This window comes from Ctenocephalides felis, unplaced genomic scaffold, assembly GCF_003426905.1.
Source record: "Ctenocephalides felis isolate EL2017-DRISC unplaced genomic scaffold, ASM342690v1 CF-g0.4_SCAFFOLD_03571, whole genome shotgun sequence".
Taxonomy (NCBI): domain Eukaryota; kingdom Metazoa; phylum Arthropoda; class Insecta; order Siphonaptera; family Pulicidae; genus Ctenocephalides; species Ctenocephalides felis.
Genome location: NW_020539725.1, coordinates 40,223,036 through 40,247,925, shown reverse-complemented (window position 1 = coordinate 40,247,925; position 24,890 = coordinate 40,223,036). Strand labels below are relative to the sequence as shown.

General features: G+C 25.5%; 1 protein-coding gene across 1 annotated transcript in view; it reads right to left on the bottom strand.

Moving 5' to 3' along the window:
- Nucleotides 1–1,152: 1,152 nt before the first annotated feature.
- Nucleotides 1,153–24,890, bottom strand: part of LOC113386038 — a 55,602-nt gene continuing 31,864 nt past the window's right edge. The window contains exons 2-5 of the mRNA XM_026623848.1: nucleotides 14,858–15,079; nucleotides 3,816–3,986; nucleotides 2,516–2,681; nucleotides 1,153–1,285 (exon numbers count right to left, since the gene is read on the bottom strand). Coding sequence (XP_026479633.1) covers nucleotides 1,153–1,285; nucleotides 2,516–2,681; nucleotides 3,816–3,986; nucleotides 14,858–14,882 — 495 coding nt within the window. The 5' untranslated portion in view covers nucleotides 14,883–15,079. The remainder of the gene's footprint in view (nucleotides 1,286–2,515; nucleotides 2,682–3,815; nucleotides 3,987–14,857; nucleotides 15,080–24,890) is intronic.

Here is a 24,890-nt window from a genome sequence, read left to right as displayed (position 1 = left end):
CAAATTCAATATAATATATAATATTGAAATTGATGTAAAAATTTAATATACAATTAAGTTTTTATAATTTAGGAAATAATAATGCTGCATGAAAAAAATATTTAAATAAGAAACGTAAAAACTTTTCATCTCAATAGCTCATTATAGTGCTTTTAATATAAGTGTAAATTTTACGACAATTTTTATTACATTTAATAAAATTTACTAATTGAAAAGAGTACAATAAAATTCGTGTTGACATTTTTATTATTGCTGATGGTTTTATCTCCCTTTTATTACGTGATATTAGGAAGATTCTACTTATGCCATAAAATAAATATTATGATGTAGCAATTAAAATAAACCCATTCTAACGACATAGAAACCCAATTTTCATTTACTGAAGTTGAAAAGCTGTCAGCAGATTTAGATTAAAATTAAGGGATAATAAAAATTTGACTAACCTTTGGTGTCCACTGAGGTCTATGTAACTGGCTTTATAAAAACCTTGCAATTTATCGTTGAGTCTTCCATTAAATGGCATATACAGTCTATATTTTTTGCCTTCTACAGCTTTTTCGGGGGTTATAGAAAATCTGAAATGTATACCAATATAATATATAGTAAAATTTTCAATATCATCTAAGCCAGCATGTAAAAGTAATATTTTTTTGTCAACATAAATTTGATTATCTAAAATTCCTAACTGCACTTAAAACAACAAATGCAAGATACAGAATTTCAAATATTTCTCAAGTAATTAACATAGAAAATAAGTTTATTTTAATTTGCTTAGAATGAAAAGAAAAAGTGTGGTCATATTAGATATTAGAAATTTAAAAAATCATTCAAAAGTATGATAAGTTTGTCTTAAATTTCAATTTTACATTTTATTGAATAATGCAATTTAGCTGAATCCTTATTAAGTAGTGGAGAATTTTGGAGAGATTCCCAATTTCTATTAGCTCTTGAAATTTTATTACCAAGGAGTATACGTAAATTTGAATTTATTTTAGACACGCTTGAATTGCGAATGACGTGATTTGTTCAGCACTAAAATTGATATTAAAATAAATATCAACATTTACCTTGTTCTGGTTGCAAAGTCCGGCAAGTAATCATGTTTTTTAATATTGATACTTTGTTCCTGGGTATCACTAACATCGTGTAAAGTCATTTCTCAGCCTGGATCAACATGTCACCACCAATATCTATGATAATTTCAGCATCATTCTCAAAGCATTCGAAGTCGATGTAAACTTCACCATACGTTTGGGAAGATGATATATTTGGAGATAAGAAAATCCTGAAAGTTATGCAGTAGTTAATAAAAAAACATGTTCTGGCTGTATGCTATATATTCAAAAAACATGAAATAATAATTTATCTAAAAATATCAGCACTTAAGAAGTTTTGTTACTAATATTCTACTTTTCAATATGTTTTTAATTTATGGCAACACACAATTATTTATTATAGACATCAACATCAAATGTTCATACAGGAATTATATATCATAAGCAAACATAAATTAACTCTATGAATCAGCAGTGCTAATACAATTTCAGAAGGAAATTTTCGAGTGACCTGTTCTCAGTTTCAAAGTTTACACAACCAATCAACAGGATGTGAAAAAAACTAATCAATAATGTTTGTCTACCAATTTCAAAACATATTTGCGTTTGCACTTGACGGCGCCTTTGAGGAAAGCAAACATAGCCCAAATCACAAACATGACAAAGTTATCTGACACTCGGTTATTATATCAGTTCTGAGTTAAAAATTAGAGAAAAAAATTATCACTTAATACATAAACTTTTTTCGAAACTAACACCTACAATAAATTATCATGAATATTTATGCAACTTAAAAAAACGTTATACAAATGATTATTTTAGTAAATGCATTGGCACATTTAATTCTTTGTTTTGAAACACTTTATTTAATTTTACCTCATGGAATTTTTGTCCATTCTCAATATATTTGATAATGAATATTTAGATTTATTTAGATATTTCATGTGGACATGAGATATTAGCAACGATGGTGATGCCCTTATATAATACCTCTAAAATAAGTTCCAATACGAAAGTGACAAATTTTTATATACATACAAAAATAAGAATAAATAAGAAGAATTCAAAATTTCTATAAACAAATAAGGAAAATTTTAACCCATTGGCTACGGCGGGGATTTCCGCAGGAGTGACATTCTATCTAAAGTTTATTTTATAAAATTAATAGAAATGGCTAAGATTTCATTTTATTTTAGAATTCACCGGACTCAAATGTTTTAATGTAATATATACCTCATACTTCAGATATATATTATATTGTACTAATTGTAATTCTTCTGGTTTATTTTTTGCATATTCTACAACGACTTTGAACAACACTATTAATATAATATTTCCATTCCAAGATTTCATTCAGTGAAGTGCACACAGAACTTAAAAGCAATTATTTTTCTATATCAAAATAAATATATGCAAATAAAATAGTGAATTTTAGTTAAATTTAGTAGTTTTGAACTTACTTGTATCTGCTAGGTCGATAAGGTTCCTTTTCTGTTCCTGTACCAGCATTGGGATCATGAACTGTTTTATCATCGTGGTACATCAATTCCTCCAAAGGACCATCAGATCCGAGTTTGGCTGCGTTTCTTTGATCGATGGGACATAGACTAGTGGCATTACCATAACCTAAAACAAATGAAGAATGATCACACTCACCATCAATAATGATAAATTAACAAATGTCTAACTTAAAATTCGTGCAGCTGAAATAACTGATCAATGTATAGAGAGAAATATAGCTAAAAGATATTGTTTGTGTGAAGAACCTGAACGGAACATGAGTGATTGTGATTTTATTGCAAACGCAGATAACTCCTCGACGGATCAGATCCACATTGTTAGCAAGAGTGATTTGATAACACAAAATACCACAATTTTTTAATTTGAGTAGTTTGTCCACAAATTGCAATTTACAAATAAACATACTAGAATCATAAATTAAAATCAAATTTGAAATCAATTTAAAGTAGAATTATATATAATATATATTTTTGCCCACTAAATATTTTAACCAGGCTCTGGAAATTATTGACTCGTTGTTAGGCATTTCACGTAATAAATTGAAATAGCTGTCAAATATCGTATAAACTTTGGATGAATTTGTTTTCTAGAAAAAATCTATAGCTATACGTGAAATATTGCAGTTAACTCATATGATATGTTATAACCATGATTTTTTAATGAGTAGTAGGTCCTAAGAACAATATAACAAGTTAAAATTTATCTTTCACAATTTTCAGTAATTGGTTAATCAAAGAAAAAATATTTTATAAAAAAAATAAAAAATAATAGAGGATTCGCAGTGAAATTATTTTAATTATTAGATATTATATTTGTTAAGTGCAATATGTTCAATATCCTCAAATTCACTAAATCAACGATAAAATTGCAAGAATTGATTTTAAACCTTTAAATCTATCAGAAAAATATGTGAAAATTTGTAAGACATAATTGGAGTACTCAATCGATTCTTAACATTCATGTCTAATCAGAAGCCTGTAAATAGTAGTGATTGTTTTTGATTTGTAGTATAAATTAGTTAAATGATTCCTGCTTGTAAGGCATTTCGATCTTCGATCACATAAAGTACATGTGCAAAAATAGAATTTATTTATAACAATATATACATACATAGTTTATATAAAAGTATTCTTACACATTGTGTATGTGTATTTAAATTTAAGAATAGAATTTTAGATTTCATACTATATGATTAGTGATGAATTTTTTTTTTAATTTTTTTAAAATATGGTCACTTACCAGGTGATAAGAACCAGGCTAATAGAAAAGCAGCTACCAAAGCTGCCATGGCTAGAGCAATTAGGAAATACGCTCGCCCCCGTGGTATGAGAAAGGGTTGTTTTCCACTATATGAAGGCTGCTGTATGACGTATTTATGTGGAGATCTTCCGTTCGAACGGAGTTCTCCTCCTAAAATTTAAAAAATAATATTATGAACAACGATGCAGATAACAACATGATTAATATGAATATATGGTAAATAAATTAGTTTAATGTGCCTGAACAAGAATTACAAACACACACATGAGTAAAGTAGCATTAAGCTAACTCTCGTTAATTTTTTTCAAAAAGTATCTCTATAAAAAATTAATGACGTTAATATAATAGGGAAATATATTTTGACCTATTATTGTATATGGGAAAATGGCATATACCCATACATTCCAGTAGAGATTTATGTAACTACTCCTCTCTTTTAACTCAAGGTAGTTAATAGATGTTTCTTCGGACAAAGAAGATTTATGGAAAATCTTTTCGCGAAGAAAGATTTGTATATGAATACTAATACGAGACATAAATTTCTATGGAATCCGTTGGAGTGTCTGTCTTTACAATCTCAAGTTTTATGCCATTCTGCTAAACGCACCATTTAGAAGTTAATCGGCATAAATAGCTTGGAGAGAAGAGCAGAATAGAATCTAGTTAAAATAACTCAACTGACATTCAACTTAGAGCCTTAGGCTGTTAGATTTTATCACGTATTACGTTAATCGCCTGTGACGATATATCCATCATGAATGTCCCTTTTATATATTTATGTCTCTTAGGACGCAGTAAATTATGCTCTCTTTATCGAACGTATAATAATATGAATAATTATAATTATTATCTTTGAGAGCACATCGGAATAGTTCTGCGAAAAACTTATGGCTGTCGATGTTTCAATACCAAAATTATAGTGAAAATACGAATAACTGAATATGTTTGTGTTCAGCTCAGCTTTTATAGAGTTATAAAAAAATATAGCTTTTTTTGAAAAATTGCATAAAATCAATACATAAAAATGTATAAACTTTTTAATCCTTATGGTTTTTTATCTGATCCATATTATTATACAAAAAGTAAATTATAATTAGCAAAGACTACAACAAAATAATTTATAAGATAAATACAATGATTTATAACATTGCAGAAATGTTGGGAAATGAATATAGCTCAAAAAATCAAAAATGTTGATGTGTAACTTATATTATAAACATATATCAATTACAATACCGAAGGATTAAATGCCTAAATTTAAAATAATTTTTTTTATCCCAAACATGAGATCTTTTCGTCACGTTCCTCGTGATCCGTTGACCTAGTAAAATAGGATCTCGTTAGTAATAAAATCAAAAACATATATAATGTTAGCCATTCTAATTCCTAGAGTTTGTATACAAAGTATTATGGGACATGTGCCAATTACGAAAATAAACCAGTTAGCATATATTGGCAGTATAGGAAAACAATAATGAGTCATATAGGTGATAAAATACGGAAGATTCTATTACATTAGCTGTATCTATTTCGGAAATTGGCGATTAATCGATACAAAATAGACTTCGGATTTAGATCCGGTGAATTAACTTATACACCTTAAGTAATGTTCTAATTTCTTTGGATATTTAAGAATAATGAATAGGTAATTTCTTGGCACAGGTTAGATGACACTTGCTAATGGCTATAAAATAGGGCTATTTGCGAAACCAATTTCGCTATTAGTCAGCCTAAGAATTTATTTAGAAACTGAAGCATTTAATTTAAAGAGAACCTAATATTACTGATTAATTTAAAGATACAAATAAATTTCACAGAGCGCGATATAATTGTCTGAAAGAACAATACGCTTTTTGATTTTTCTTTAATTGGAAATCGTTTAAAAACTAAACAATAAAATAAATAACAAACTAACTTCATAGCGACAATAAAATAACTAATACTATTTAATTTTGATATATTTTATCTAAAAACGCCGACCCCTTATATAAATATTTCAGTTTCTTACATTTTATATCAAAAATTCTGTACAAAACTTAAGCGTCATAATCCATTCATATCATTCATGCAAATCTTGTTAACATTTAAAATTATGCAAGATCTTCTGCAATTAAATTGTGCATTTATACTAGCAATAATTATTGATATTTGATAACCCTAGGCGCCCGAATAAAACGTATATATTATAAATCGCTTTATAATTCAATGAATTCCTTTTCTATTATTATATTCCATCATTTTATATCATTAATTTATCCATCGTATGAAAAGTTTTTTGGCATATTTACCATACAGTTATGTCATGAGCAAGCTATGTGAAATAATACTGTGACTTCAGAAAGTTACAGAAAAACTATTTGAACTGTGCGTAAATTTTTAAAGCAAATACGGTTTCAACGACGTTTGACCAGAATTTTAATTTAAATCGGCAAATCAATTCTTAGAAATGGTTCTGTTAAAAATATTTCAACTACTAGTCTTCGACATTTAAGCTAGGAAAATGCCAATATTCTGTAGTACTTCATGGAAAAGACAAATAAAAGACCTGGAAATGAAAGTCCATGATTCCTAATGTAAGTTTAATTTTTCCTGGCATCAAACTTGTTCCATTATTCTGAATTCTTCAAATAGATATAGATCCAATGTACCAATTGTAAATATCCAACTAAATTTACGATCTCTACGTGATGTTTAGAGCTTTCTTTATATTCTTGATATGTATTATGTAATCGAACTGAAATTGAAATGAGTCATACGTGGTATACTAACATACTTTATCACATTTGAAAAATATGGTGTGAAATATAAAACAAACGGAAAAATGAAAAACATTATTTCATTTGCTGGATCGAAATGTACAATATTTATACAAGTCTAACATTTGTAACGCTGATAATGTAAAATCTGAGGTATACAAAACTTTATTCAGATTTATTATTATATTAGATTTTGCATTTTTCATTCTGCTTAGATTCTGAAATTATTTTTTTTTTCATTCTTAAAAATCATATGATTTTGCAATAATCAGAAGAATCCTGATTAAATTAGTTTAAATTAGATTGAAATGGTAGTGATCATTATCTTTCATTGTTTGCAATAAAAAATTAATAACTGAAGCAATTTTAAAATTAATCGCAAATATGAAAAAAATAATATGTAGTATAAGCATGTGAATAAGTGAGTTCAGAAGGTTAAACAGCGTACTTTTTCCATTGTAGGAAAGGTACGAAGAATAGTTATTCAAGCTTATTGAAGATTTTTTTAAAAATTAACAAGCACTCATAATGAAAAAAATATTATATATTATTATAACATTAAAAGAGTTTTTGTATATAAAATGAAAATCATGAAGAGTTTAATTAATTTCTTCCATTAAGGCGCCGAGTAGACCTCATTTCATTACGCGCGTTATGTAAATTTTTATGGCTGAATTGTTTTATTACGTATGATAAACATTGTGAAGCCTTGAATACATTTGCCTTAATTGTACGTAAAGTTCATCGATTAAAAATATAAATACATAATAAATTTGTTCAATATAAAGGTTCCCAGAGTCATGTTTTATAGTAGATCTTAAAAAAATATTTATATCAAGTTAAGCGATTTATTTATATCAAGGTTTTCAATTATTAAAGCATGAAATGCATAAGTAATAAAACCTGTAATCAAATAAATTTAATGCTTCAATTTAATCAGAATGTGGTTATTAAAATTGATTACGTGTAATGTAATCAAAAGTAAAATTGAGTTTAAATTAACTTTAAATACAGTAAAAATGGGAATATATTAACGAAGACAATTTCAGAGTAGCTATAATTAAAGATTACAAAAATAATGAAAATTTACAAAAAAGTAAGCAAAAATTCAATGCAAATCCGTAATAGTCCAGAAATGACATGACCTAGTGCATTAATTCGTCTAGCAAGTGAAATGCTTAACAATAATTATCTAAGTATATGTGCAAGTCTTATGTTTTGAATCTAGGCATTAATAATCATTGTAAAATAAAAACTTAATTTCTTATTTCTGACTTATATGTAAATGGGAAAACAACTATGTATATAAAACACAAAAACAACTGCAAATTCTACGCGTCAAAAACTTTTCTACACAAAATCTTGTTATATTTATATAACATTGAATAGTTACTCATATGCCACATAAATTAGTTCGAACCAGGAATCTGCAGTATAATTTTTGCCAGCAGGCGCCAACGTTATCGCAAATTTGAACTCATAAATCACTAGTATGTTTTGATCCATTCTCTATCACTGAACATCATTGATATTCAAATAAATTATTATAACACTGAAAAAAGCATGTTCGATGTCATCAAGCAAATTGCCTAATAGCAAAAATGTTGCAGTTAAAGTTAATGATAATGAGTTTTGATAAGGATTGTTATTAAAAGTGCAACGGTACAAAAGCGCCGGCGGATTGACCTATTAACTCCGTAAACGGATTTTATTACTGTCTGCTGTTGATGTACAATATCTCATTAACGCGTAACGAACAGTTACATTGCGCCTTGAACAAAAGTGCGTGAGCTCAAGACCGAAGTTATATTGCAACCTACATAACAGTTATATAATGAATAACATCAGAAGAATCGGAAAACTTCTATAAACTTCCTACTATTAGTTGTAGATAAAGCAAATATATCATAGTTGTATTCATTAACATAATTTATCCTAGGCATCCCATCCCATGATCGAACCATTTGATTCCATCCAACTTTTCAACAGTATTTGTTAGATTTGTATTTCAACCTAGTTTCTCGTGTTTCTTAAATATCATCATATTCATTTTTTTATTCAGCTGCTTTAATTTACAAAAAGCACAGGCTCTCTATACAATTTTTTCCGTAGGGCAAGTTATAGTAATCGCAAAAAAAATCGAAATTGAAAAATCGAAAAATGAAATTTTTTATATATCTTTACGTTTCAGAGGTTTCTGAATATTTTGGCATACCTTAGAAAAAATGGATGTATGTGTGCGTGTGTATGTGTGTGCGTGTGTGTATGTGTGTTCAAATACAAATTTTAGTCGACGATTTCGGAAACACGGATAAAGCGATTTGAATAATTCAAAAAACATTCGATTCGTATTGATAAGGAGACGTGCTGATTAGTTTTAGGCGAAGGCGGGTCTAGTCGTTCCGAAGATGTGGGACAAAAAGTGCCAAAAACATTTTACTTGTATTAACAAGATAAAGAACTGATCATTTTCATGAAGGCAGGTCTAGCGGTTTCGGAGATCTAGTAAAAAGAGTAAATAAAAATGCGATCTGGCGGTTAAAAATGATCATTAGACATATGCACATCAAATTATCAGATATATTATAGAGATTTTAACAATAAGTATAATTTTTGTTTGCATTCCTATGGTTTCAAAAATGTTTAAATATTTTTCTTCAATTTGGATACTTTGCAATATGAGTTGGTTTATCAGGTAAAGTTCTTAGTTCTTTAATTTATTTAAATATTTGGATGAAATAATTTAACGTGTTCTACAACATTTATTAAAAATGCACCTACTCTATCAAATCAGTATACTCTTTTATTCAAATATTTTATTTTGCCTATTACATAAAATTCTATTAAGCATAAGACTTTTTTTAAATAAAATATTTTAAACTATTTGTTAAATTTATCAGAAAATAGCGTTTATTATTTTAATTATTCATTGCATTGGCCTATGCGGCAACAATAACAAAGCCATAAAATAATAATTGTTATTTTGTATATAAATTAGATGTGTTCAGTAACTGAAAAATACTACTAGACAACTTGTATATTACCATTAATTGTTGAACTGTTCCTTGACATATGCCAGTTTAGTGAATAAAGTAAAAGAGTGCTGAATATTGATAAGAAGTAACAAAAATGAATTAAAATTAGCAAATTCATTTTTGATTAAATATACTTTAATAGTTAATGTACTTTTAGATTTATACTTCTGATTTTATTGTTTAATTACTATAATAATAATATAAATTATATTTATAGTATTTGTGTTCATACTTTTACACGAATTACTAAAGAACCAACAGAGTATAGAGCATATAGTATGCTTTTAATAGAAAACGTTCAAGTTAAATATAAAAAAGATTAAAACGTTCAAGTTAAATTTATCAAATCTTTTTGTATTTAAACAATTCAAAATTTTGTTTGGTAACTGTAACTGTAAAATTATAATTTATAGAAATTAAACCGTTATTTATGATTTATTCCGTAGCTTAATTAGTTAGCCATTAAGATTCATTAAACAGCCAACCGAATCTAAAGGGCTTACAATGTCTAATTTATAAATGTGCATATATATATATATATATATATATATATATATATATATGTGTGTGTGTGTGTGTGAGTATTTGAATAAAGTGCATTTTATCAAATGTTTGCATTATTTCTAAATATTTATGAGACAAATAATTTTATCTATATTTATTTATATTCACAAAGATTACCAAGAATTGTTTAATTATAATTTATATAAATAAATCTTAGCCAACCTCTGCGTTTTAATTATAAACGACAAGATAAAAAGTCTAATATAAATTGACACTCATCAATAATTGAACTAATTATTTTTAATAATATTAACGATATCTTAATCCTAAAATCTCAAGTAAAACGTTATTTGCATTTGAAGAAAAAATTCAGTATAAAATGATTATTTTAAATAAGGTATGCGAGTGTAATATTTACTTTATTTAAAATATATATTCTGTGTGTGCGAATATAAATAAGCATGATGACATAAAAAGTAAAATAGTTTTTATCAAAGTGTGAAATTAGATTTTTGCTTGAAAACTGATACACACATTTATATATGTGTGTAATAAGCTTTTGTAGATTATATTTTTTGAAACAAATGACAACTTTGTTTTTATATGAATTTTTACCTAAAAAATCAATAAACGCTTCATATATCCAGTTTTCATTTTGTGGGAAATTGTTTAAAATGAAACAAAATCGTCAAAGAAAAACTAAGAACTAATGTTGAAATATAGTTAAATTTATGTTGAAATAAAAATAAACTTTATCATGTAAAAAATATGTATGCAATACTCTACTCGAGATAATTTTGTAAAGAGTTACATAAATAAATGTTTCTATAAAAAATTATTTGCAACAGTGCAACGTACGAGACTCAAGCAAGTAAACAAAAAATCGATAACTTTTATTAGAATGACCTAGAACTTGACTCTTGAATGATTTTTTATCACGATTGCAATGACTTTGTTTTTTATGTGGATCACATGTTTTTAGTCTGAGTAAATATAATTATCGCCAAACATAAGCATGAAACCTAAAATAATTAGGAATATAAGAATTGCAAAATATACGAAACGACAGGTGTGGAGCATATGTTGTTTGACTTTTTCTCGTGCATGAAACTCTCGTATATGTTTGGAACAAATGAGTATAGAAATAAAATTATTTTAAGTATTTCAGCTGAAGCACGTACGAAGCGTTATTTGTTTTGAAAATTAATTAAATACATATTTCATAGCAAACTTATTTCTTTGCGGGCGCTGATGTATTTCACAACAATTCTAAATATAGTAAAGGACTTCGAATTGAGGATTGGAATTAAATTATAGACAAAATTGTTGCAAGATATAAAACAGATTTCAAGTTTGAAATTGGAATATTTTTGGTATACTACCAAAATAACCAATTTTGCTATGTAAATATATAATAATATAAAATATATCATATTATATATTACCACTACGTATTAGAAAAATATGTAATAACATTTTTTGGGGCTGTTTATATTTTTTCTATTTTTCCTACTTTTCCTATTTGCGTGTTTAAGATCAAAGTATTGTTACATTTATTAAAAATGTAATCTCTGCATGGTTTTAAATTTATTATGTATTTATTTATTTATTCAAGCTATTAATAATCTATAATCAGGCTTATGTCATTTTATAAATAATTACATGAAGAAGTGTTGTTTACAAGATAAGAATGTTGTTAATTTAAATACAATTTACAATATAATGTTACCACAATACTTTTCTCAATACATAATAACCAAATACCAATCATTTCATGAATATGAAAAATGTAACAGATCATATTTACTTTACGTATTAAATTTATTTATTATATAATTTATACGATTTTTATTAATGATATAGAAATTATATTATTAATTATATTTGGAGTATAATCGTTTATTTGTACATTTTTATCACTTTTTCTGTCGGCCAGCAAAATGTAATGCTTCTTCTGAACCAAAACTTTTAAATTATTGAATAATATTTTATAAATTGTAAGTCTAGAACTAATAGTCGGTCAAAAATCCATACAAGGTTTTCAAAATTTTTAGGGGACAAAAGGATTTTTGTTTATAAAATTCAAAAAGTTCTCATAAAAAACTAAAAAAGAACAAAAAAATCATGTAATAAAGTTAAGACAAATACAAACTTATTTTGATTTCATTCAGAATAACGCGGTGCCTAATTTAAATTTGCTGTATTATCAATTATAAAGAAATTACAGGGAAATATATAGTAATCATAGTGAAAAGTTATGTCCAAAGTATGGTTCCCCATCAGAATATTTTGAGTAATAAATCAGAAATAAATGTCCTGACTTTTTCAGAATAGAATTGTTCATTTTATACTAAAAATCTGGAGAGACATGTAAATTAAATGTAATTCTAGAGTCAGTGAAAATACTTTTGGATACATCTATTCAATATTCAACTAAAATACACATAGCTCATTTATAATTTTTAACATTTTTTCCATTTCATTTGTCACATTCGTTCCGCAACAATAAATTATAAATCCAACTCACCTTGTGCTTCTTCGGATGCTTGTAATGATAAGAAAAGTATTTTACCAAGCGAATATAATGAATTTAAAATATTTACATTACAGAACCAAACAAAAGGGCAATGAAATTTCAGCAAGCAAAGTCTGCTTCCTATCAATTAGTTTTAAATCAAGTTCCAATGCCAAACTAATTTAATTACTTACGATATCGTAAACTACAAACCATTGAGAACCATAAAAATTTTAATATATTTTTAGAATTCGTAATCACAAAATTAGCATATAAATAATATGTCGTATAAATATAGATGGAGTATTACATTTTAAATGAGATATAACTTAGAATAGAAATGACTTGAAAAAAAATAGCGCTAAAAAATATACTGAAAAAAATGCAAATGAAAGAAATGAAAAAGATAAGCAGTTAATTAGTTGAATTTCGTCTCAATGACAGGTGTCAAGTTGTTAAAGAAATAAATATCCCATATCAAAATGCATATATCATTAAGTATCAAAATCTGAGCATATATGTATTTTTTTTTTTTAATTTAAAGTATTAAATGAATTTGTGGAAGAAATACTTTTCGTCTGACTATTGTATTAAATATTTTGTTAAAATCAAAATATATGAAATCAAGATGCATTTGATGCACCATGCTAAAATTACCTCTTTTTGGGGTAATGAAATCTATAATTTTGGGGAAATTAAAAAAAATAAAATTTGTGATATTAGAATTTTTATTTTTTATGCAATTTCATATGAAAGGAATACTTATTTAAAAGTACGAATATTATAATTGAAAACTTTATTTATTATATAAGTTTTTAAAATAATATACCGACGAACATTGGCATAATAAATATAAAACAAAAACAAAAACAACACGTAAGTAAATCAAATTTAATTACTGTTATTACAAAACGCTCGTTAATTTTATCATTTATTATAATAATTCCGAAAAAAAAAGAATATTCGACATGGGATTACTCTCTATAATATAGAGTCTCTATATAAACCAGTTTTATAAAAAAAGTACCTAATTGTAAGTATTCATATTTACCTGTTTGATATTTTTCAAATAAAAACCTATCAAATATTGATTATTCAAATAAAGTTAATATGTTTTGATGAACATTGAGTTTTAAAAAAATTAGATTGAATTTTAAGCATAAATAATAAGCAACTTTTAAAACTAACAATTTTACCAATGTTAAAATTGAAGAAAACAGGCTTCTTACAAAAAACGTTATTCAAACATAATAAACATTTGAATAAAAGCACATAATATGAAATAATAAGGCTCAATCAGTTTAAATTCGTTGGAATTGTTAAAATTATAAAGGCAGAAAAATTACATTAAACAAGATTATTATATTGAACAAGATTAATTTAAAATTATATATTATAGCATAATTTGAAAAAAGTATAAATAGTATGATTTAAGATGAACATATTTCACAATTAAGTAAATTAAAAACGCTATTACATAAAGAAATAAAAAAACTTATAACAAAAATTCATTATCTCTGTTATGATTGAAGCACAAAATTCAATTGCAATAAACATTCAAAAGTTGTAGTAAATAGTATAACAATTTTTTTCATATTTCAACATTAACTTAATTTCTGCAAAATCATTGATAAAAATAGAAAGTAGAGCAATATTGATGCAAAAAAGAATGGAATTAACGTAAAGATCCATATGAAACAAAAAGTTCTAAATAATATATACTATACACTATAGATCTTTTAAATTTAGCAATTTCAAAATTATGTTAACTGATTTTATTTTATATACTTTATAAACTTTATTGAAAAATCATTGATAAAATTAAAAAGTCGAGCCATATTGATGCAAAAAAGCATGGGATAAGGAAATGATCCATATGAAAGAAAAAGTTTTATTTTGAAATCAACTTTTTATTCACATATTTTGAAGAATGTTAAATTCATTATTGATATATAGCCATTGATAACATCGCATTGAATTATATGTTAGAATTATTTTGTTGATATATTCCAATAAAATCCTAAAATCAATCACATGTTTTTCTCTGAAAAAAATTACAACAAACTTCTGTTTGCTTTAAAATAATTCATATTATATGAGAATTATTTATGATAAAGTAAACCTGGTATAAATTCGCTCGATTACATGCAATGTTTAATTAATAAGCATATCTAAAGCTATGTTATTAACAACAATAAATTACTTTCATACCTTGATTTATATATCCGCCAGACATGTTGATTGTTTTATATCCTATGTTAAAAACTATTGACTAAGATCACTAGAACTTTTTAATACTATTTGTGTGCAGATCAATATTTGTAAGTCGGTTTTTATGACACATTTCACATAATTGGCGAATTTTCGCACATTTCAGTCAACGTTTTTATTAATTTCATCACGTTTAACACACACATTTGTTAACACTGCGATCTGAACAAATTTAAAATAAATATTTAAAATACTAATTTAAAATACGAATTTAATATTCAAATTTAATATACAAAATTAAAACAAAAAAGACTACGTCAATATAGTGTCAAGTTGTTTTGCATTTTGTATAATATTTATTTGGCAATCTCTGAGCAGATTAAATCGATTATTTCAATTATTTTGAGTGCAATAAATTTTGGCTTATCGCGAATAAGAAAACATTATTTATATGTTTATAAAAATGGTTAAAAATTAAATTTTAAAACTATTCACATCTACATATACCAAACTAAAAAATGAATTTCTCTTTCCAATATTAGTAGAATCATTGATATATTTTTGGACAAGTAGAATAAATATCTATATAAGAAAAAACATTTCGAATGTTGTATAAATTTCTCAAATTAGTAGTTGATGCATTATTTATATAAAATTTAGCCGAAATTAAGCATTTAAACATTTAGAAAACTTAATAATAAATAAATTTACAAATAATACTGATTTTAAAATTAAAATTAAAGGCAAAAGACATTTTTATTTAGCGCAAATTAATAAAATTTAAAATAATAAAAAGAATTAATAAAATAAAAATTTTAAAAAAATAAGAATAATAAAATTATTTAATTCGGATTATTGATACTTTGCAAATAAAATTAAATTATACAAAAAATAAGATTAAGAAAATTTGTTGGAATATAAAATACCATTTCGAGCATAACAATTAAGCAAAGCTGATGAACACAAGAATTTTGAACACAATAAGTAAATAAGTTTAAGTATTTAAATTAATAAGCCACTTGATTACATTAAAATTTTACTTTCACTAATTTTAGTTCTACTAGCCTAGTTTAAATAAATATCGCTATTTTCAATTTTTTTTTTGCAATTACATTATATTCGCAAATTTGACCACACGTTTTGCCGGAAAAATTGAACGCGTGTGCTCCCTTCGGAGACTTTGAAGCGACTAACTAGTTCCTGCGTTCGCGCGTAGTCTTCAGTAGTGAATTATAGTATAGTACATATGAGTAAAGTTTTTTGGCTATGTGTGGGTTACACGCAACCAATGCATTTACACATACGAATTGTGATGAAGGTTCCTAGAATACTCAACATTTTTACCAAAAGAAATTATGTATCTCGATTTTTCGACAAAAGACCAAATGAGAGAGAATATTTCTGAAGATTAATGTCAATCAGACTTAGACGTCCAATATCTGGTTTGGCATTCGGTTTAGGCATTTTCAAATAAGACCAAAAATTTGCTGATGTTCAGCATGGAATATTAAACAGAAAAATTAAAGAAATAGAGAATTTTACAATTACATACATACAAAATATTATCGAGGTTAGAGAACAGATAAACATATAGTATTATAAAATATTGAAATTAATAAAATATTGAATTTTAAAAAAGAACCAGATTTGGAATATTATTATAATTAAAGCAAAAGACTATATATATGTACAGTATGTTTTAGAACTCAACGTCAAAAACAAACGGGCCTGTAATCATTATCAAGTATCATAAAAAAAATTAAAAAAATGTTTCATGCAGTTTGAAAGTTATGAGCTTTTAAGTACAACAAAAGCTCAAGTCAAACTTTGGCCAAAGCTTTGTCAATCGATTATTGTTAATACTGGTTGTGGCATATGAAGTCATTATTAGAATTGTAGAAATATCTCACATTTAGGGGTTGGAATTTGATAGTTTTAATATACTACAGTTTCTGCGAACTTAATCGTCCAATCTGTTTAAAAATAAAAGACAACGTATTTGCGACTATTGATTTTGAATAAATGGATTGATAAGCTTACAAAAAATAGAAAAATGACGATAGAATGCTTTTTAAAAAAATTAAAACAATTTTCTTGTTTGAGTTGAGGGAATGATATTATTTTCTAATAATAATATATTCATAATTTAAATTCATCTTTAACTTCTCGAAAATAATCTTAATATTTTCACCTTTTTAAGTACAACGAAAGCTCTAGTCAAACTTTAGCCAAAGCTTTGTCAATCGATTATTGTTAATACCTGAAAATTGGTCAAATATTGATAAAGCTCTTTGTTGTACTTAAAAGCTCATAACTTTCAAACTGCATGGAATAAATTTTTATTCTTATTATGCCTAAATAACCCTAAGACCACGGTATTGACAATAATGAGTTTTCTATCTGTTAAACTATGAATTTAATATTTTCAAAAATCGATTTTGAAAAGCCATCCTTTAATAAAATGTATTTAAGTTTAGTTCAATACTTGGTAATTTCATACTAAAAAACACGAGTAAAAAATTTAAAAAAACTTAAACATAATTTGATAGAGCTTTCGCTTACAATCAATTCAAACGGTTCTGTCTTGCTCATATTTATAAAAAATGTATGTGTTATATATATAATTGTTTAGATAATAAAATTTCTATGATTAATAACAAAATAATTTAGTTTTTAAAAATAGAATTATACTCACATTTGTTTAATAAACTTTCATATATTTTGAGTCACTTTTTGAATCGAATTCAAGTCACGGCATACAAATTTCAAAAATTTAGAGAAACAATATGCACAAGCAAGGCAACACAATACTTGATTTGATTTCAGATATTTTATTATACTCTTTACTATTGTTCTTTTATTGAAAATTATTCAAAAATGTAAGATTAGGAATGTAAGTAATGTATTACCATAATCATATAAAGTTTAGAAGCAAAAGGTTTGTTTTAGACAATACAACAAGTGAAATTTGTTATAATATAAAATGTTAGAAGTTGAGTAAATTTTGGATAAAGATAATAAGATAATAATGGTAATATGTTTAGGAAATTATGAAACCGATTAGATAATTTCATATATGGAACAAATGATAACAATAAAAATCTAAGAATTAGTTTGAAATTATAATTTAGTAAAATACTTAAAATAAATATTAAAACCAGATGTTTTTCGAGAAATTTAATTAAAAATTATTTTTGAAAATGGGCTTTCCAGTTTCTATTGAGAATCTGTGTAGACCGCAATACGCATTCATTTCCAGGCGTGCATACGCAATGTCAAATAACGTATCCTGTGTTATTTAACGCATATGCATAAAAGCCTGGTTTAACATTAAACAAAGTTGTCTTGCCGTTACAACGTATCGATTTAATTACTTCAACATTAATATATTTCATTAATAATTCAATAATAATAACAATAACTGGTCTGTTATTAAAATATAAATAGAAGACTCAGTTTTTTCACATGTTTCAACTAAGAGGATCCAACCAATGTTTGGACTAAAAAACAAAGACGTGGAATTACAGTTAAAATTAAATGTATAAAGTATACAGTATAATTAAGTAGCTAATTTTTTGTATAGTTTATACTTATAATTTTTTTTAAGTGTAATTATTAAATATTAGAGCATGCAAAACTTTGCACTATATCGACTTCAATTAAATCAAATTCAATTAAATTAAATCAATAAACATATATAATTATTTATTTATATGTTCATAAGTATTTAATATAATGTATACTGTAAAAAATAATTTAGCTTTGCATTTGTCAACGTATCTTTACTTTTCGTAATAAATCATTGTCAATTGTACATTTTTTAAAGTATCTTTATAATTATTTATTGTCAGTTGGAAATGTTTAAAATATATTATTTAATTTATTTATGCTTGAAAATTTGTACATCATTTTAATGAGTTACTTCGGTAAACATAACATTATTATGTCACTTTCACGAACTGTTACGTTTTTAATGTTATATTTTGGATAAAATTCTAATGTGAATAAAGCTCACCTTTTTTTTAAACTAGCTCAGTTATTATCAACCTTTTGCCCCATAATTTTTCCCTAATTTATTTGTATAATTACTCAACATATTGATATAGAATATTATACCAAAATATATACATAAAAATAATTATTTTATAATTGATTTTTAATATAATTCCAAAGTTTTTGGCTTATTTATAAAGTAAAAGAAACAAATGCTCCCCAGAAACGTTGTGCCCCCAGGCTGAAAAACTACAACCTAGCTATCATATCAAATAAACTAAAACCTTGCAATCAAAAGATTATAATTCTGCAAACTCTTTATTGTAAAGATAAAATTAATAAAATTGTATCTATAATTTATAGATTATATAGACTTGAATCAATTCATCTCTGGAAATGACATACAATTACATATTTCCATCCTCGTAACGAAAAAAATGAAAGTGGTACAACCAGGTCACGAGCAATAATCAAATACATAATGACGCACTCATAGTGTAATTTCATAAACATCGTAATAATACTGTTACTTTTAGTATGATGTCATTTCAATAAACAAGTTTGTATTTTAATTCTGGTATTACTGGCACGCAATTCCTCGTTAGATTATGCATTTTATAAAAACCATAAACATTACTGTGTATTTTTATTAATAAAATGTATAGAGTAGGAGAAACCATGTGGTTTGACCAGCTCAATGGAGAGGTGGGTGGATGCATAGGCGGATCAATGGAACTGGCGGCATATTCAGAATTCAGAATTTATCATTAGAATTTACTAGACAAAATGTAGTTCTTTGAGTTCTAAGGGAGAACATGGTACATAGGTACAGTTTATTTAAATCATTGAATATTTAATTGCATTGCATGTGCAGTAAAATAGTAAAATTTCAAATATAATTGCAATTCATTTTCCTCTAAAACTGCATCAAAAATCTAATTAATTTATTTTTAACAATCTGGTAATTTTATAAAGACATTAGGTATTTAGTTTTTCTACAGATGGCTATTAAAGGGTACTTTTTGCATACTTCAAACTAGTATTTTTGACTCGTTAGCATTGATAGTAATGATATTTTAGCTTTTTACTAGTAACAATTATTTGATCCAAGCGAAAATTTATATTTCTACTGCTTGATATAAAGTTACATGGAACCTGGATTTTAAACTTCGAACCTTGTGGTTTCTGGAACCGAGGTTCTTACACTTACTATGCGAATTTCCTGGTATTGTAAATTTAAAAAATTCAAAATACAAATATTTCTTTGTTGACTTTAGCTAGGATGTCACAAAAATCAGGTCTAAATACAATTGAGTGATTGATAAATGCATGTTTTAAACATTGAAATATTAAAACCAGAGTGTCGGTTAAAGTTGCATCTAGGTGGAATTAAAACAATTTCTATCAACTCATACATTTTTAGTTGAACTGGTCCTCCAGTAAGTATAATTAATAATGCATTTCATTAAGATGCTCAAGCATAATATAAACAGATAAAGATATTTCATAAATATAATCAGGTTTGTATATTCATTATTAAGACTGAATGAATAATATTTTAAATTCTATGAATATGAATTAAGAGAATACTATGATTATCTGCTAGCATCTGTTTTTCTATCATCACTTTGTTTTGTTAATGACGATGACCTAAAATGATCTTTTATAATATGTATAACCATGTGTCCATCTCAATCAATTTGTAAACACAAATATTATAATTAGTTGCATTTCGGTACCTACTACCTATTATGATGCATTCTTAAGACATAGGAATAACTTTAATAAACATGACTTTGCATGAAGAAAATTTGAGCTTATAAAAGAGCTAGAAAAAGTATGTGAGAAAAACTGAAATTGAAAACGGAATGGCCTTTGTTGCCATAATTTTAATTATCCTCTATAACTCTTTATATCTATCCAATTTACTATTCGCATAAAAACCCAATAGCTAATTAAAAAACTCATTTTAAAGGTTTACCAAAAAATAAATATTATGAAATTCATTAATTTTTAAATCGTTTATAAGAATATGGCTCTCAAGATAATTGCACAACGTTGCGCCATGAACAAATATTACGAAATTTCAGGGCGGATTATTGAATGCACTTTAATTTAAATATGAAGTACCACGATCATTATGTAGCAACTCAAGATTCAAAATGTAAAAAAAAACAATAAAAATTATATTTTGCATATTAAGAGAGAAAGCGTTTAACGGACACGTCCTACGCATTTTTGAAGATTAAATTGAAGGCACTTGCAAATAAGTTTTCAGAATAATGAGTGTGCTTACAATTGTGAATGAAATTTTGGTAAAAACCTAACAAATAATTTTTATGAATGAAAACCACAATTTTCTCCAAAAAGACGTATTTTGCAACCTCTGCCTATTACTTATTGCGCACGTATAGCGTTATTCGTTGAAATTAAAAATTACTAATAATTTTCTGATTAAATTAGAATTAAGGTTAAAAATTCAAAATTTTCGAAATGAACAAAATATTGCTTAACCCAAAATGATAGATATTTCTTCAAGTTTAGATAATATTTATGGAATGATATTTCTAAATATATATTTTTATCTAAATATCAAAAGGCTCGGCATTTAAACATAATATTACCAGCATTGAATTGCATTTGGTTGATTGCTTTTGTAATTACAATCTATCAGCTATAAATCTCCGCAGAAAGTAATTTGCAAAACATCAATCTTTATTAAAGAAATGTTTATAGATACAAATATTTATTAGTTACTATAGTCCATGAAGCAATTTCATCAAGTTTATAGAATCCATTATTCACAATTAAGTATTGTTTGATGGAAAATGATTTATAGTTGAAGCTTTATTAAACTTGAAATAATTAGAAAATAATTATATAAAAAATAATTAAAATTAATATATAAACTAATTATTAAAAATATAGGGAAGAGTCATTGTGTAGGAAAAATATGTAGTTGATTAAAATTTATATAAACAATTGTATTTGTTATTAAATAGTTGTAAAATCAAACTACACATTAATGAGCATTCAGTTGTTTAATCATTATTTCTAATTATAGAATTATTCGTATACTTCTAATATATACAGTTTTCGTACCTTAGAACTTTATTATCAACAACAAAGGAGTGCATTTACAGTTCTTATTTTTTGGTCAATATCAAGATCATGGTTATATTATTCAAAGCATTTATATGGAATGTATTCACATCTAATAACCGCAGATACGATACGATTCATTTCGAAATCCTAACCACATACTTTTCATTACAATTACAATTTAATGAAATTATTTAGTTTTCTAAATAATATAGAATTTGTTCATAGTGTATTTATTATATTACTACCGAGAAGACACAGTCATATGTTATGAGTAACATATTTGCATAGAAATGCGAATTGGCTATAACAATATGGATATTATTATTAAAAATATCGTATTGTAAAATATTTTTCTATGAATTTCTATTGCTCACTAAATTAAAAATAACTCTTATTAAATACTTATTGTTAATAATTTATTATCGGTCCATTCAATGAGTATGAGTATAAACTTCACTGTGACTCAGATTTTTGTTATTAAATGGTAAATCATAAATCACTCTTAGACAAAGTTTTATAATGATTTATTGCAATCAGTTTATTGATATGAAAATACATATTAAACTTAAGATTCAAATTTCTGCTTATCACAAAACCAATAAATTAGCAACATTTTAAACATTTAAACATAAAGGTATATTTATATTTTAATAAAATTTATTGCGATTATTATATTTGATATGTTAACAAGTTAGATTTAACATAGTTTCTGTTTAATATAAAACAAATTGAATTTAATAAATTTTAAATAAAAAACACCAAAAATTTGGAATAATGTGTGATTTTTCATTAAAATCTTTGTGTTGGGCATCCCAAATACTACTAGTAACCCAACTATTTGGATACAGCAACACTGAGATAAAATAATCATATTTATGGAAATTCTCAAATGAAATTAAAATATTGAATACCAAATCATTTAATTTATCTAAAAACACTAATTCATTTAGAATTAATTCCTTCGTTAGCATCATGTTTCATAACTGCGAGTAATAACTGCTGACACCGTACCATGGATTAGGGAATGCAATACCGGTATTCCGCCCAAATTTTTCGGTATTTTACATAAGCGCTAGTTGATACAATTACACTCGAGTTAAAAGTTCTCGGAACGAATTTATCTTTAAGTTCCATAATCGCATAAATAGATATATCTTAGATGGTTTTATAGTATATAAACAAATGTCAAAATATCATCTCAGCTCGTCATTAAGCTGAATATTTATTGCTTCATATCGTGTTACAATAAATAGAACCGGACTGATAGATAATGATGTTTATTTCATCTTATGTAAAAATGTATCGATTTTTTAAGGTGACATCTGCGCCAAAATATTTTATATCATAAATACTCACAATTAATTAACAATTTAAAGATTACCACTGCGTAATCAACTTTTTTGTAAAAAAATTATTTATATTAATCATAATATTTACTGAATATTTTTGTTTTTTATTACTAAGAATTTTAAATAAAAATACTCAACAATTATATTGTAGTACGTTGTTACATGCATAATGTATGTTATTATTTATGTTGATAAAGTATCGGATCTTAAATTAGTACATAAAAATTACTGTTTTAAAGTCTCAAAATAGACTTAAACTTAAAAATTTAAATGCATCGGATACAGAAAATACAATTTATTATAATAATATAATACGGTCTTTAATCTTTTTGATGATTTAATGATTTTAGTCAAAAGTATTCAATATACTCGATAATAATGATGAGTTAATTATATAATTGGATATAATTTTGAAAAATTATTATTAAAAAAAATGTCATTGTTTAGTTGTATAGAGCTGTAGTTGTGTATATATTTTTTTATATTTGTACAAGTAACTACTATTTGTTTACATTTATTTAAGATAATAAAAATACCGATATTTTACCGGTATTACCGGTATTAAAATAAAAAGATATCGAGATACCTGTATTGAATTTTTTTATCGGTATTGCATTCCGTAGTTCAGATATTTTATTTATTTATTTACATTTTTATTATATAGAATAATACAAAATATCTAAGTGTAAGTGGCATTTTGCCTTAGGCAAAGTTCCATAAACTTTTCGACATGTGTAAACAATACACTTAATCAATACGAATTGAGGAATAGCAACAATTAAAAATGTGACGAAAAAAAATATAAAGCTCTGATATTTCCAAAATTTTACGATTTTTCATACTTAAACCGCATTTCGTGAGATCTGCGTTAAGGCAATGAACTTCTCATGAAAAGTTTCATCAAAATTGCAAAAAAACATCCCGACTGATCTTTAACAAAAAAAAATTAGCACAATTCCCAATGGATATTTTTCGAAGTTTTTGAATTTTTAAAATCGATTTAACATATTTGGATAAATCCTGAACTAAAAATTTCATTTTCTATATTATTACTAATTTTACACAATTAATTATAAATATATGGCTTCCGATCGTCGTGAAAAACTAATAAATTAACCTTATCAAGAATGTCTTTTAAATTTTTGACATGAAATATCAAGAAAACCAAAAATTAGCAAGTTAGATTTTCTGGCAAAAATATAAACTTCTCTTTCTGAAAGTTATTAAAACTTCTGGGATGTAAGTTTGTAGTCACCAGATTATAAGGAATTGAAACACATTCTATTTTTTCATATTTTGCAACTTTTTACTTTTTAAACCAAACGCTACAACATCTAAATGCCAAGAGTCATATCTATTATAACATAAAATGCTAAAGTTAATTAACTAATATGGCCAAGTTTTCCACATTACACCTCAACGTGCACCAGATTTTTTTAATTTCTACGTACGTTGCTTTGATACTAAATTAGCTAGGTTTTTGAATATTTTAAGTGATTTCTGCAATGGTTTAATTTATAGTTGGTTAGTCTATGAGTAATTAATTTATCTACGCAATTGAATTTAGATAATTATTGCATCGTGTT